Genomic DNA, 15,574 nt, shown 5'->3' on the forward strand with positions numbered 1-15,574 from the left:
TAGACAACCAGAGAACCTGACACACACAGCATCTGGACAGCCAGAGAACGGGAAACACACTGCATCTAGACAATCAGAGCCTCAGACACACACTGCATCTAGACAGCCAGAGAAACGGACACACACTGCATCTAGACAGCCAGAGAACCGGACACACACTACATCTAAGCTACCAGAGAACCAGACACACACTACATCTAGACACCCAGAGAACCAGACACAACTGCTTCAAGACTACCAGAGACTCAGACACACGCTGCACCTAGACAACCAGAGAACCGGGCACAAACTGCATCTGGACAACCAGAGAACCAGCCGCACACTGCATTTTACTGCTCAGTTAGATTTTCAGTCCTGTGCCATTTCCCTTATGTACCATCTCATGCCAAACCACTACTGATATTATTGTTCTATTTTCCTTTTTTTAAACTCCGCTTTCCACTATGTTCAAAGGAAACAGCTTCAGCTATTTTTATATTGGGTTAAGTGCCACCAGCTCCCAGAGTGAGGCACTTCACACATTATAGCAAAAGCTTTTCAGACTGAATACCCAAAACAGTCATCAACTGAAAATGCTTTTTTATTGGCTTGGTATTGTGCTATGGAGCCCGATGTTTGGGTCTCACAACCCCAAAGTAAACATGACAAATTCACTAAGGCTAGCATCAAGGAAGTGAATTATACAAGGTCTGCCTGCAAAGGTGAAAGATTCACAAAACACCTTCAACTTAAATGTATAAAGTCTATGCCTCTTACACTGAATTAACTTGGTAGGACACGTTTTATTTATATGATATTGTAATGAACAAAATGCAATATATGAGAGTGTCTTGATGCTTTTTCCAGAGTGCCAGTAAGAGGGCAAATCCATTCAGATTGTTTTAGTAAATTATGGTGGCACATGTTTCAAGGATAGCCAACAGAGTGGGCTGAGGAGTTCAGGCTACTCACATCAAGAGCGAATTAGGCACATGCAGGTTTTTCTTTATCCTTTTCAATGGGACTTATTTCCTAATAACGGCATACCATTCTTCCTCTAAGCAAGTGTTCTTTTTTATTGCAGTGCAAAGACTGTGATCGGAAGTAAACTAAGGTCATCAGAGTGAGATATCTAACTGCTTATTGTCTAATAGATTTTGCTTGTAGTTTTTAGAAAGTTACCCTGCCATGCTTTATAGCTTTTTTCCACTTAAAAGCATGTGGTTTAGAAGCAATTTGTCCCTGTGTGTTGGCTCTGGGATCAATTAGTAATTGTGGAAAGGTGACTTTATGAGAAGAATTCCTGATATATAAGCATGCATTTTTTGATGAATTGAACCTTCCTTGACTTGTGATTGTACTTGAGTGCAAAATGACTTTATCTTATAAATAGAGGCTGATATGGTTCAGGGAGTGGTGGAGATAGTGGTTTGATTGGGCTCCAGTGCACAGAAACACAGTTCTGCCTCCTTCCTTCTTGTAAGTACTTTCTGGGCCCTCTACTCCATTGTAGCTTTAAAGTGCAGTATGTAGTGATAACATTCCAGTTTACGGGTGTAACATCTTCATGAAAATGTCTTCAGCAGCAATTTTTTTTACTCTTTTACAAACAACAACTTGCATTTATATAGTCTTTAATGTAGTGCCATATCCAAGACATAAGGAGGGGGTCAGAGGCCCAGCTCAGGGTTAAATAGAATGACAAAGATGTGAACAAGCTCTTTGAACCTCAGACAGTGGCAATGGAGGGGGCTGGTATTGGTGGCTAGGGAACGGAGTTTGTGGTGGAGCCTGAAGACAACATCTTTGGTCATCCTATTGATTAATCGGAGTAAAATTTGTCTCATCCAGAACTGGATGACAGTGAAGCATACAGCTTTGTACATTAAGTCAGAACACATCAGCATGCTACTTTTGCAAGATGGCATCATAATGGAAGCGATGTTATTTAATGCTAATCTTGTAGGAAAGTATAAGGACCCATACACTATGCATTCCCCATATAATCTCATATGGGAAATAGTGGAAATAAACTCTCATGGTGGTATGGCAGCAGAGGGCAATGCACTTTGTCACCAGAGTGTAGTCAGAGTTGATGTAAGAGAAGGCGAATAAATTTTTTATTTGTTTATATACAACAACTTATATTCATATAGCACCTTTAACAGAATAAACCATCCCAAGGTGCTTTTTGGGAGCATTATAAAACAAAGTATGACACTGAGCCACAAAAGGAGATATTAGGTCAGATGACCAAAAGCTTGGTCTTAAAGGAGAAAAGCGAGGTGGAGAGATGTAGAGGTGTAGGGAGGGTATTGCAACTGAAGGTATAGCCACCAATAGTGGAGTGATTAAAATCAGGGATACACAAGCAGCTAGAATTAGAGCAGCACAGATATATCGGAGGGTTGCGAGGCTGGAAGGGATTACAGAGATAGGGAGGGGAGAGGGCATGGAAGGATCTGAAAACAATAATGAGAATTTTGAAATCAAGACGTTGCTTGACCAGAAGCCACTGTAGGTCAGCGAGCACAGGGATGGTCGTGGAACTTGGTGCGAATTAAGACACGGGCAGCAGAGTTTTGGATGACCTCAAGTTTACAGAGAGTAGAATGTGGGAGACCAGCCAGGATTCCAATGCAATAGTCAACTCTAGAGGTACAAAGGCATGAAAGAGTATTTCAGTGGCAGATGAGCTGAGAGAGGGGCAAAGTCAGGCAATGTATGGAGGTGGAAATAGGCGGTCTTAGTGATGGAGCAAATATGAGGTCGGAAGCCATCACGGGGTCAAATGTGACACCAAGGTTACAAACCGACTGGCTTAATCTCAGACTGTTGCCAGGGAGAGGAATAGAGTCAGTAGCTAGGGAATGGAGTTTGGAGCAGGGACCGTAAACGATGGTTTCAGTCTACCCAATATTTAATTGTGTACATTACTTTTCCTGAGGGCAGTTAACCATTTCCTCAGAATTTTCAGGTGAAGTGTAATTATTTCATGAAAACTCAAAGTGACCTTCAAAATATAAAAATTATGTTTTAGTGCCTTTTTCATTAAAATATTTGAGTAAATGATCTCTAGAACCCTACAATCCTTTCCAGTGTGCTGTGTTTCTACTTGTACTTTCTTGGGAAAATCTATATCATTTACTCTCAAACTGAGGCTAACAAAAAACTTTCCAGTTCTGACGAGAAGGAAAACTCTACAAACTTAGTTCAGTAAATATGCTTTTATACGAAGTAAAATTCGAGAAGACCAGTACCTGTGAGCTTATTCCCTGCAGTTTTACTCCTAAATCTGGCTCCCATTTTACAGTAACAAGTTCTTTTCTTCCTTTTTATATAAGGACTAATACAAAAGAGGTTAAAGAATATTTGGTAGGCTGTGCCACACCTACACATCTTCCCTCTGTCTTATATTTCATAGCAGGAAGGGAAAGCTGTCGGGCTGCTATTTAGGAACTGAGCTTTAATCTCCACATACTGTCCATTACCAAGCTTGTTTACGTCCACTCTACTTTCCTGTCTACCCTCTATACACTTTCACTCCCTTGTCGATCAAGAATCAATCTAACTCAGCCTTAAAAATATTCAATGACCCAGCCTCCACTGCTCTCTGGGGAAGAGAATTCCACAGCCTAACGACCCTCTGAGAGAAAACTAATTTCTCCTCCTTTCAGTCTTAAAAGGAAGACCCATTATTTTTAAACTGTGTCCCTTAGTTTTAGTCTCTCGCACAAGAGGAGACATCCTCTCAACATCCACCCTGTCAAGTCCCCTCAGGATCTTATATGTTTCAATAAAATCACCTCTCATTCTTCTAAATCTAATAGATACAGGCCCAACCTGTCCAATCTTTCCTCATAAGATAACCCCTTCATCCCAGGAATCACATGAGTGAACCTTCTCTGAACTCCTTCCAATGCAATGATATGCACTCTTAAGTACAACAATGCATAATTCTAGTTGTGCCTCAGGCCCTCTGCTAATGAAATTTCATATTCATTCCTTTGTCACCTCCAGACTTGCCTATTCCAATGCTTTTCATGTTGTTGTTCGTTCTTTCATCCTTTATAAACTTCATCTTGTCCAAAATTCTGCCAGTCATTTCCTGCATCACTTATATTGGCTGCACCATTTCCCCCAATGCTTTTAAATAAAGAATCTCATTCTCAACTATTAACTTCTCCAGGGCCTCACCCTATTGTGTCTCTGCAAACTTTCTCCCACTCTGTATCACTTTGTTCTTCTGACCCCAATATCTTGTGCATCCTTTCCTTCCTATGCCGTACCATTGGTGGTATCGGCCTCAGCCACCTCAGTCCTAATCTCAGGAATTCCTTAATTCCTTACTTAAACGCTTCCAGCTCTGCACCTTTCTCCCCATCTTTGACAGTCACATTACTTTGCAAGCTCCTCAACCTCCTCAACAAAATAGCACATTATATAGAAATTACAGCATAGTAACTGGCCATTTATCCCAGCCAGTCTGTGTTAGTATTTATCTTCCACACAAGCAGTCGTCCTGATATCTTATGTACCCTCCTGTTTCATTCCCTTTTTTTCCCTTTTCTTTCGACCACCTATCTTACTATACTTGAATGTTGACATGGAGATTCTAAGTTAGTTAGCCCCCAAATTTGGGCAAGCGGATTGTGATTACCCTGCGCCCAATCGAATCGATGCAGACAGTGTACAAAATTTGTGCTGCCTGCTCATTTCCATGATTATGGTGTACAGCCCAGCACTGAATGCGTTGCTGAGTGGCTGCACTCTTCAGCAGGGGGCCATAGTTCATACAAGGCTGCACTACTAAAAGCTAGCCTGCCCTACATAAAGCCAGACTGCACCTCTTGAAGGTGAGGTAAATTTTGGCTGCAGCGGGGTTGAAACTGCTTGAACAACATTTGAAGACCTTCAGGAAAGACTTGAAATGGCATGACAAGCAAGGGAGTGTGCCTCAGGTTTTCGGATGCTGCGCTGGAGTCTGCTGCGCTGGAGTCTGCTGCGCTGGAGTCTGCTGCGCTGGAGTCTGCTGCGCTGGAGTCTGCTGCGCTGGAGTCTGCTGCGCTGGAGTCTGCTGCAGAAGGTGGACTGGAAGAAAAAGGTTCTCTTCCCTCGGGGCCAGGAGGCCCTCCAGACACCTGCTCAGAAGACAGCGGGACCTGGTGGTCATGCGGTCAATGCCACCTATCTGGCGCTGAGGATCTGGATGCAGTGCCACAAGAACTTTAATGACCTCACATGAGTGGACAAGGTCAGTGAATGCATCCTTGCATGCCAAATCCAACCAACTGCACCACCAGCCTCACACACCCTCTTTTCTTGTCTACCAACAGTCTATATCAACCACAAGTCAAACCTCACATTCTACTTCAGCCTCACACACTTAGCACTACCAAAAGCTGCACACTTACATCTCACAGCTTGCACACACTGCCAGCTATTCAACTGCAGCAGGCACATCACCCAAACACATTGCAAGACACTCACTGACACACTTCCCTCTGTTTTGCAGGACAAGGTGGTCCCTAAAAGACAACAGCAGCAGAGAACTGGTGAGGGGGCAGGCACAGCTGTATGTTCTGACCCCCATGAAGAAGATGGTGCTGGGAATAATTGGAGTGGCTGTCACTCAGGCCATGGCCAGCGGCATTGCTGAAGCCTTCGAGGCTGAGGGATGTTCCTGCCTTAATCACCTTCTCAAATACCACTTCACCATTATCCTGTAAACTGTTATGATGTACAAACTGCAAGTGACCATGCACCTCTTCTTTTTCCCCCACCTTCCCTCACCCCAATCCTCCCCTTGTACATTTATGCTTTCAGATTCCCAAGAACTGCTGCCTGGCCAGCCAGTGGTGCCTGAGGCTGAAGGGAGAGCAGATTCCTGAGGAAGAAGCACCATCACTTGATCTGACACTTGCAGCCACCAACTCAAATACTGGCACTGCGCGTACTTTAGAGGATTGTCTAGAATCAGGATCTGCATGTGCTCGGTCACCAGTCACGATTGGGATGCAGTCAGGTCAGGATGAAAGGATAGCATGTCTTCCAGCTCACCGAATAATGAGGTCACAGACGAGTTCTACTGCAGAGGACTTAGATGAGGATTTCAATGGGGCAGCATACAGAAAATGGCTGATGCACATGCACACAGAAATGCTTGATGCGTTGGCAAGCCTGCCAGAGAGCCTGCTGCCACTGTCAAGGAACGTGGAAGAGATCCACTTCAGTTTGGCACAGGGCTTCGCACAGAGTTTGGAGCCCATCTTTTCCAGCGTGTAAGTGGTGGCTAACTCTGTGAGAACACTTGCGGATCCAACCGCGATGCAGCACCTGGTGGCCGATGTCTCAGCTTCCATTGCAGTACAGGCAGAGGCCATGCAACGTATGAGGGCTGCAATACAACCTCAGGCTGAGGTTATGAAATCTCAGTTCGTTGCCATGTTGCAATGCAAGCTTAACTTGGTGCTGCACAGGCTCAGACTGCTGCCATCATAGCTGTGGATACCAGTGCTCATAGGGGTTACCAGGGTGTCTCAACAGTTCAGCAATCTGTGCTCAGCAGATTACTCGGATTGCTGAGGTGCCGCCAAGGGGGAGTGGCAGTGGCTCTGTGGTGCATGAACCTGCTGTCCTCGCTCTGGATGACAGCATTCATGCTCTCGCAGTTGCCCCGCTGCCAGTTTCCCTGCTGTTGTTTGTCACCCAGCCAGTCCAGACTGCTGTCACCCACGCCAAGGTGGTGCAATTTGAAGCCTGGGCTCTAGGCTCAAAGCTGCTTGAGAACATCCTCCAAGGTCAAGTCAGTCTCCCCCCTTGAAAGGTGAGCAGCCTTCTACTAGCCATGCTGGGGTAGCACTGCATAGGAGCACCAGGGCAGGAAAAGGCACACAGAAGACAGGCACTCAGGGAATGCACACAGGTGATTAGTTGAGTATTGTTATGATCCCATTGGGCACCATTAACATTTAAAAAGAGAAATTCCCAGCAATTACTGAAAGAATTAGACCATAAGAATTCACATTTTAAACAAAAACGTTACTGTACAAGAGATAAACAAAGCAAAACACGACTAACTTAACACTACAATTTGGAAACACTTATACTTTAAACTTAAAATTTTAACAGAACATGAGGACGTATACTTTAAACTCGATATGTCAACAGAACTCTTCTGTTTGACTGTTACTTCCACCCCAAGAATTTCCCTATACGTTACAGGATCTTGGCGGTTTGTTCACTACTGGGACCAATCCAAAGTGTACCACAGCTCTTAGGAATTCACTTGGATTTTCCTTAACTACTCAACTGTCTTATGAGGTATGAGATCTCCTGGTGATTCTCCTGCTAGCACCAGCTAGTCAATCCTGCAACTCTTTTTGAACGCCTCACAAATCTGGATCCTTAGCTTGAGCATGGATCTTACTCAAAACAGCAAAACCTCTGGTTCCCGTTGGCCATTCTGCTCCTGAGTCTGGTAATTTCCAAAAGCCAACTGTCTAAGTCAGCAAGCACAGAGATAAAAATCCCTGACTAAAGGCATCTCCCTGTATCATCTAGCTCCATAGCAATGTGGCATATGTGGGATGTCCCAGATTGAAATTGAAACTAATTACCTCCAACTCCAAACAGCTCTTTGATATCTGATATCCACATGTACAATTGATATTGCTCACAATGACAGAGTAATCCCTTCCAGTCTTTCTGGCTTCAACTCCTAACTAAATAACCCCACCTGCTGTTTTATGGCTCTCACCTCTCCAACTCTATCTCTGTAAGCACTCATGGAGACCTCTTTGAACTTTTAATCTTAAGTGGGCTACAACCTTTTGAAATTCTTACAGCTACACATTTAATCCCCCAAAACTAAACGTTATCTCTAAAATAATGATACAAACTGTGAACTAGGGGATCATAGCAGTATTGTATGGGGTATTGATGTGGAGTATGGATATAGTTGGTAACGGAATGCTTGTTTTGTGGTGTCTTTTATTTAAAGATTATGATGGTCCGTAACAGAGGGATGGTAATATGAAGATCTGGGGTTTCATTCAGGGAAACCAGAGTCTGATGATGTACTCACAGACAGTCCTCCTCCCTTCAACCCCTCCTCCTCCCTTTCCTTCTTTTCCTCCTCCCATTACCTTCCTCATCCTCCTCTTCTGTCTCCTCCTGTTGTGGTCACCAAAATCCTGGTGGCAAGGGCTATGCCATCAAGGTGGCTGAGCTGTGGATGATGCAACAGATCACCACGAACCAAGCCACCTGCTCTGGTGTGTAACTCATCCTGGGCAGTCCAGGTTGTGGGGCTGTTGCTTCAGCACCCTGGTAGTCATTTCAATGATGGTCTTTCTTGCAGCATGGCTCTCGTTGTAGGAGAGTTGGCCACATGTGGTGGGCTTGCAGACGGGAGTCATCAGCCATGTGAACAGTGGATCACCCTTGTCACTGAGCAGCCACCCTCTGGTTTGACATGGTAGCTCAAAGATTGCTGGAACTGCAGACTGGCTGAAAGCATCATGACTGCTGCCAGGATAGCAGGCATTCACCAGCAGGATGTTCTAAACGTGGTCACAGACCAACTGCACATTGAGTGAGTGGTGCCCCTTGCGCTTTTGATACATCTCCCCATTGAGATGTGGTCCCCACAGTTAATGGTTCCCTGCACCATGCCTATTAACCTGGCAAAGCCATGTGTCTGCTCCTTCTGCTTCTCTCTGTTTCGAGAGAAGACAACGAAGTTCCCTCTCCTGGTACACAGGGACCTTCCAGATGCAGCGATGGATGACGAACTGCGACATGGTGGTAATGTCACCAGTTCCAGCCTTGAAGCATCCACTGGTGTAAAGATTCAGGGCCACGGTCAAACTGACGGCCACTGGCGGTGCCATTCTTTCTCTGGTCTGAGGCTGTATGTCCAGTTCCAAGAAGTGACCACCTCCTTGGTGAAGCACAGCCACTGAGCATACTGCACCTGGCTTGGGTGCAGGTAGAAGTCCTCCCTGAAGACCCTAGGTGGATATGGCCTCCTGCTGAGAGCCCTCCACCTCCTCCTTCCACTGCAAGCAGCTTGTCTTCTCTCCTGCCTCTGTTCCATCTCACTCTGATGCTGCAGCCCAAGGGGAACTGCAAGTATATCCCCCATGACTGGGAGAAAATGGTGTACTCAGATGCCTTTCAGAAGCACACAACTCCTTCATAACTTCCAACATCAGTCCCTGATGACTTAACCAACTTCTCACAACTCCTTCAACAACCCAGTAGTTCCACTAACTCTGCAGCAGCAAATAGATAGTCAAAAGCAGCTCACCTGCAAGTTGCATGGTGATGCCTTTAAATATCCCTGGTGCAGTGGGGAGGGACCCTCGTGCAGCTGATTGCATGTTCAGCTAAGCATGTTTACGAGAAGTTGTTAACTAAAGTGGTGAGGTCCAAAATGGCAAGTCGGGTGTGAAATCAGCATTAGGCGCTGACAAATATCATGATCTGCCTGCTCTGCATATTTCCAACGCACGCACAGAATGCCTGCACTATTGCCCTCAACAATATAGCTATCATTTGTGGACCATGTCAGGAGCAGCCCTCGCCCACCATTTTTCACCTCAACCAGTGCTATGGAGCTGGATTTTGTGGCAATAATCTCTGCTTTCATCAGTAACTTCAGTCGCACATTCCATAACCTCACATCCGTCTGAGGAAATAATCTCTCGAATTTACATCTCTTACAATTAATCTTATATTAATAGCCTGGTGTTTTAGATCATCACAATCACTGGAAATGGTCTGGTTTTATCTATTCTGTTCTATTTCTTCAAATCAGTCAATTCACTTCTAATCACATCTGCTCTTAAAAAAATGTCCCAACCTTTCAAGACTTGAACGGTATGTTTATTTCTGACTACCAGGTAGCACCCTAGTGAATCTGTGTTGTATCCTCTTCATCATCTCAACATCTTTCCTACAGTGTGGAGCCCAAAACTACACACAGTACCCCAACTTTAGTCTTACTAAGGCTTTACATATCTTCCCCATCAAGCATTACCCTCTTGGAATTAAGAAGATTGGTCTGTAGTTCTGGGGTTGAAATAGTTAGCATTCACTGCCAACGCCACCCCCTTCACATGATATCAGATGTTTTTTGAGGCTTCATCCTATAGAGATCCAGCAGTCTCTTGCTATTAATCTCTCCTCAGTCTCCGCAAGGAAAGTTTAGAGGTTTTTTTGTCCTTCAGTGCAATGCCATTATTCATTCTTTGGCCGTTTGTGCCAGATTCTCAATTTTGAAATGTGGAATAAAATCACATGTGAGCCATCCAGTGCAGCTACATGACAGTCAATTTAGCGAGTCAAACAATCCTATTTACCAGCTGTTTCCCAGCCTGCTGCTGCATTCTTAGCTTTTTAAAGCTAACCCATCACATTAGCACACTAATACATTACACCATTTCAAATAGGGTATGTGTTGGGAAATCTCCAGTGTATATTCAAATAAACTGACCTATGACATTCTGGTGGATTCTGTTCTGTAGAGTATCAGCAGGCACAACTCCTGACGGATTGGTACAAATGCAGCATAACTCAGCATCTGGAGTTTCGGGACCGCTATCTCTTTAGATAATATCGAGATGGTTTCAAAATCAGCATATGCCTGACAAAGAAGCATTCAGCTATGACATCACATTGAATTGTTTGTTGACATTTATTTCCGATACCAAGAAAATTAAAGTCATTATTTCCTGCTTCAATTTTCAATTCTTCCTCAGCTCCCTTACACATGGCTTCTTTCTCCCCTCCCCCTTCTCTTCTGGTTAGTTTCTGTACCCAGCTTCACACTGGTTACTACCTTTGCTTTGAATCTCCTCTGCTTCTTTCAGGAACTTGCCTTGTGGGTGCCTTGTCCTGTGCTGCATTCTGGCAAAATTCTAACAGTTAAACTGTAAACAAGATTACAATCAATTTTAAGATTGCTATAAATACATGGCAATGCGTGTTATATGGTAAGATTCATCATTTTAGATTTGAAGAAAAAGAGCTTTTAGTTTAAGAATTATGAGTTGATTTTTCGTGTTGGGGCAGGAAACACGAATTGGAATTGTTTCAGGGCCCTGAACCTGCCCCCGGGAGGTTGGGGGAAGCAGTCGTTCTTTTTTAAAAGATTAAATAAAAAACAGAAACAGCAGCCAGGCCAGGGGTGGGGGTTGGGGGTGGGTGGGGAAGAGGGAATCCCTCCATAGGTCAGCCTTGGGCTACACCTGAACCCAGGCAGGGAGGGCTCTAGGCCTTCCTGGAGTGCCGACCTCCAGCCTGCTGCTGGGTGCCCTCCTTCAGGCAGTTTAACTGCCCCGTTAGGTCGGGAAACAGGAGGCCAACTGGAAAATCCCTTTCAGTGTGCTTAACACGACTCTTAACAAGCCTCATTGGCTACCCACCTTGGAGGGGCAGGTAGCCCTGCTGGGCCCAAACCCACCTCGGCAAATATGGCCGACGCCCGAAACGGGGTCAGGAAACCAGCAGGCCAACTGGCGCCAGTATTTTCGGGCTCCAGTATTTTCGGGCCCCATCCGCCTCTGTTCCCATCGCAGCAGGGCCCAAAAATTCAGCCCAATGTCTCAGAGTTATATTTGGGGCAATTTTGTGCTTAAGGCCCAATCTTAAACTGGGAGCTGGGTTCAGCAAACTCATTTCACATACAAGCCTTAAAGTCAATAGACAAAGCCTTTCATCCCAGCATGCTGTATGTCTAGACTTGGTAGGTCTTAGACACAGGTATAGATTCCATGGTAGTGTAATATACATATATGTAGGTATAAACTGGCTGGGATGTGCACTCAAATATTATCCACTGTTTCCTCTGTCATGACCAGCCCACACAACCTGACCATAATTTTTCTGTATTCTGAAATTACATCGGATCTATAGCACAGACACAGGCCATTCAGTCCGACTGATTTATGCCAGTGTTTATGTTCCTCCTACTCCTCTTCATTTAACCCTATCAACATAACCATCTATTTCTTTCTCCCTCAAGTGTTTATCTAGCTTTCCCTCACACACATATGTGCTATTCGTCTCAACTACTTCTTACGATAATGAGTTCCACATTCTTTCCACTCTTGGGTAAAGAAATTTCTCCTGAATTGTCTATTGGATTTATTAGTGACCATCGTACATTTATGGCTCCTAGTTTAGGTCTCCCCCACATGTGGAAACATCATCTCTACATCCACCTTATCAAATGACTTTGTAATTTGAAAGCCCACTTTTCGATCATGCCACAGCCTTCTGTTTTCTGGTAAAAATCCTTGTGAATCTTTCCAGCACCTTCTACAGTGCGCCCAAGTAAATTTAAATGATTCTTTTTAAAAGTCAAAAGAAACTTCTTTGCACGTGTGCAGATGTGCAGGGTTGGATGTGCCTGTGTACTATTGCACAGTATTTTTTTTTATTCTGTCATGGGATGTGAGCGTCGCTGGCAAGGTCAGCATTTGTTGACCATCCTAACTGCCTTTGAGAAGGTGGGGGTGAGCTGCCTTCTTGAACCGCTGTAGCCATGTGTTGTAGATACACCCACCGTGCTATTAGGGAGGAAGTTCCATGTTTTTGACCCAGAGACAGTGAAGGAATGGCAATATAGTTCCAAGTCAGGATGGCGTGTGGTTTGGAGGGGAGCTTGCAGGCGGTGGTGTTCCCATGCATCTGCTGTCTTTGTGGTGGTAGAGGTCGCAAGTTTGGAAGGTGCTGTTGAAGGAGGTTTAGTGAGTTGTTGTAGTGCAGCTTCTATGTAGTACACACTGCTGCCACTGTGCGCAGTAGTAGAGGGAGTGAATGTTTAAGGTGATGAATGGGGTGCTGATCAAGCGGGCTGCTTTGTCCTGAATGGTGTTGAGCTTCCTGAGTGTTGTTGGAGCCACATTCATGCAGGCAAGTGGAGATTATTCCATCACACTCCTGACTTGTGTCTTGTAAATGGTGGATAGGATTTGAGGAACCAGGAGGTGAGTTACTCGCTGCTGAATTCCCAGTCTCTGACCTGCTCTTGTAGCCACAGTATTTATATGTCTGGTTGAGTTAGGTTTCTGGTCCATGGTAAGCCCCCAAGATGTTGATGGTGGGGAATCAGTGATGGTAATATTGGTGAATGTGAAGGGGCGATGGCTAGATTCTGTCTTGTTGAAGATGGTCATTGCCTGGTAATTGTGTGGCGCGAATATTAATTGTCACTATCAGCCCAAACCTGAATGTTGTTCAGTCCTTGCTGCATGTGGACACGGACTGCATCAGTATCTGAGGAGTTCCGAATGATACTGAACACTGCAATCATCTGTGAACATCCCGACTTCTGACCTTATGATAGAGGGAAGGTCATTGATGAAGCACTTGAAGATGGTTGGACCTAGGACACTACCCTGAGGAATTCCTGCAGTGATGTCCTGGGGCTGAGATGATTGGCCTCCAAAAACCACAACCATCTTCCTTTGTACGAGGTATGACTCCAAGCAATGGAGAATTTTCCTCCAGATTCCCATTGACTTCAATTTTACAAGGGCTCCTTGATGCCACACTCGGTCAAATGCTGCCTTAATGTCAAAGACAGTCACTCTCACCTCACCTCTTGAATTCAGCTCTTTTACCCATGTTTTGACCAAAGCTGTACTGAGGTCTGGAGCCGAGTGGCCCTGACAGAAACCAAACAGAGCATCAGTGAGCATGTTATTGCTGTGTAGGTGCCGCTTGATAGCACTGTTGACGATACCTTCCATCACTTTGCTGATGATTCAGAGTAGACTTATGGGGCAGTAATTAGCTGGATTGGATTTGTCCTGCTTTTGTGGACAGGACATATCTGGGCAATTTTCCACATTCTCGGGTAGATGCAAGTGTTGTAGCTGTGTAAACAAAAATAGGGAAGTGCTGTGATCCAAGCCAGTAGCAGAAGCAGGACAGGTTCAGTCAATTATAGCATTAGATCTCAAAATGAACAGGACTTTTATTTTGCTTATCCTGGTGTGACTATTTTGGTTCTAAGTAAAGGCAAGGACAACTCATTTTTTCATGAGATCTTGCTAGCTGCTGCCAGTCTTAATGGGAGCTAGTAAATGTACTATGGTGGCAACATCATCACACACAGACCTATTTATCTGGTAGAAGGTATGCACCCCAGCTTCATCTACCATTCCAACTGTTATGCCCACCCCACACAACCTGGTCATCATTTTTTCTGTTCATTTTGAAATAAAACAAACCTCTTTGCACATGTCGTGCATGTGTGTTCCACTACAATGTATGTAAGTTCAAAATTTCATGATGCTAATAATCTACAGATTCAGGCAAGCCAAAATGTCACAACTAGCCCTGATATGTGCTCCCTTTTGCACCAGTTCACAGGGAATTCCCATGTGTAATTCACACACCATCCTGAATTGGAACTATATCGCCGTTCCTTCACTGTCGCTGGGTCAAAATCCTGGAACTCCCTTCCTAACGGCACTATTGGTGCACCTACACCCCAAGAACTGCAGCAGTTCAAGAAGGCAGCTCACCACCACCTTCTCAAGGGCAATTAGCGACGGGCAATAAATGCTGGCCTAGCCAGCGACGCCCACATCCCACAAATGAATAAAAAAAGTAAATTCACGACAGTGGCACACTTTGCAATACTCCTGTGACTCTCGTTAGAATGTAAAAGACCACGTTATCTTTTTTATTGTAAGTGTACAGCAGATTAATATGCTGATTTGGCCAAATCTAACAACTGTTACTAAAATTGACCCTTGTGAACTCGTGAACTCTGAATTGCTCCAGACATGGCCCAGGTTTTGAACATGTAGCTCCACACCCACATCCCATGTTATAAAATATTTCCTGCTTCTCCAAATGCTTTTGCCCTCTCATCCAACTATTTTTGTCCTACCTGACAACGCAAAGGCAAGTGGGGGAAAGAATACAGCCAGGAATATGTGACCAAATTTAGTTTATTAAAATCATGCATGATACCCTGGTAGCTGAGAGCATTGTAAGTGTGGGTAAACGTGTAACTAACATTGATGTTCCGTTTCTGTTACAAAGTTAGTAATCTCGTAGCATAGTAACATTAGAAGCGGGAGTAGTTACTTAGCTCCTCTTTCCAGTTCCACTATTCAGTAAGGCCATGGAGAATCAGCACCTCAACTCCATTTTTCTGCCTTTGTTCCATAACCCTTAATACCTTTGTCTAACAAAAATCGATCGATCTCAGTCTGGGTAGCTCCAATTGTCTTATCACCCACAACCATCTGGAGGAGAGAGTTCCAAATTTCTATACTCTTTGTGGGGAAAAAAATTTTGAAGTATCTTGCTGCCCCTCTTCTTCACATGACTTCACTTTGAATCGCATGCCTTCTCCACCACCACCGCACACCGCTTCCCCTACCATTATTTTCAATTTTGGAGTTCAACTAGTATTCTGAAATAATAGCATTAGTAAAGTGAGGTTTCAGTGTTTTCAGAAATCCAATAGGGAAAGATGTCAGACAATTCATAAAGTCTATGTAGAACAATGTTGGACATTATGGGCAGAAATCTGCTTTGGGACTTCATTTCCACAGCCTTGAAA

General features: G+C 44.4%; 1 protein-coding gene across 7 annotated transcripts in view; it reads left to right on the plus strand.

Moving 5' to 3' along the window:
* The window catches only part of dmd (dystrophin), a 1,950,296-nt gene that overhangs the window by 1,761,267 nt on the left and 173,455 nt on the right, over positions 1 to 15,574 (plus strand). For 5 of the 7 annotated variants that reach the window (XM_068040560.1, XM_068040554.1, XM_068040558.1 and 2 more), the window contains one exon: positions 1,064 to 1,102. The exons of 1 other annotated variant lie outside the window; for it this stretch is intronic. In XM_068040560.1, the coding sequence (XP_067896661.1) occupies positions 1,064 to 1,102 (39 nt within the window). The remainder of the gene's footprint in view (positions 1 to 1,063; positions 1,103 to 15,574) is intronic. One more of the 7 variants, XM_068040555.1, reaches the window with a different exon arrangement.

This window comes from Heterodontus francisci, chromosome 10 (genome assembly GCF_036365525.1).
Source record: "Heterodontus francisci isolate sHetFra1 chromosome 10, sHetFra1.hap1, whole genome shotgun sequence".
Classification (NCBI taxonomy): Eukaryota; Metazoa; Chordata; class Chondrichthyes; order Heterodontiformes; family Heterodontidae; genus Heterodontus; species Heterodontus francisci.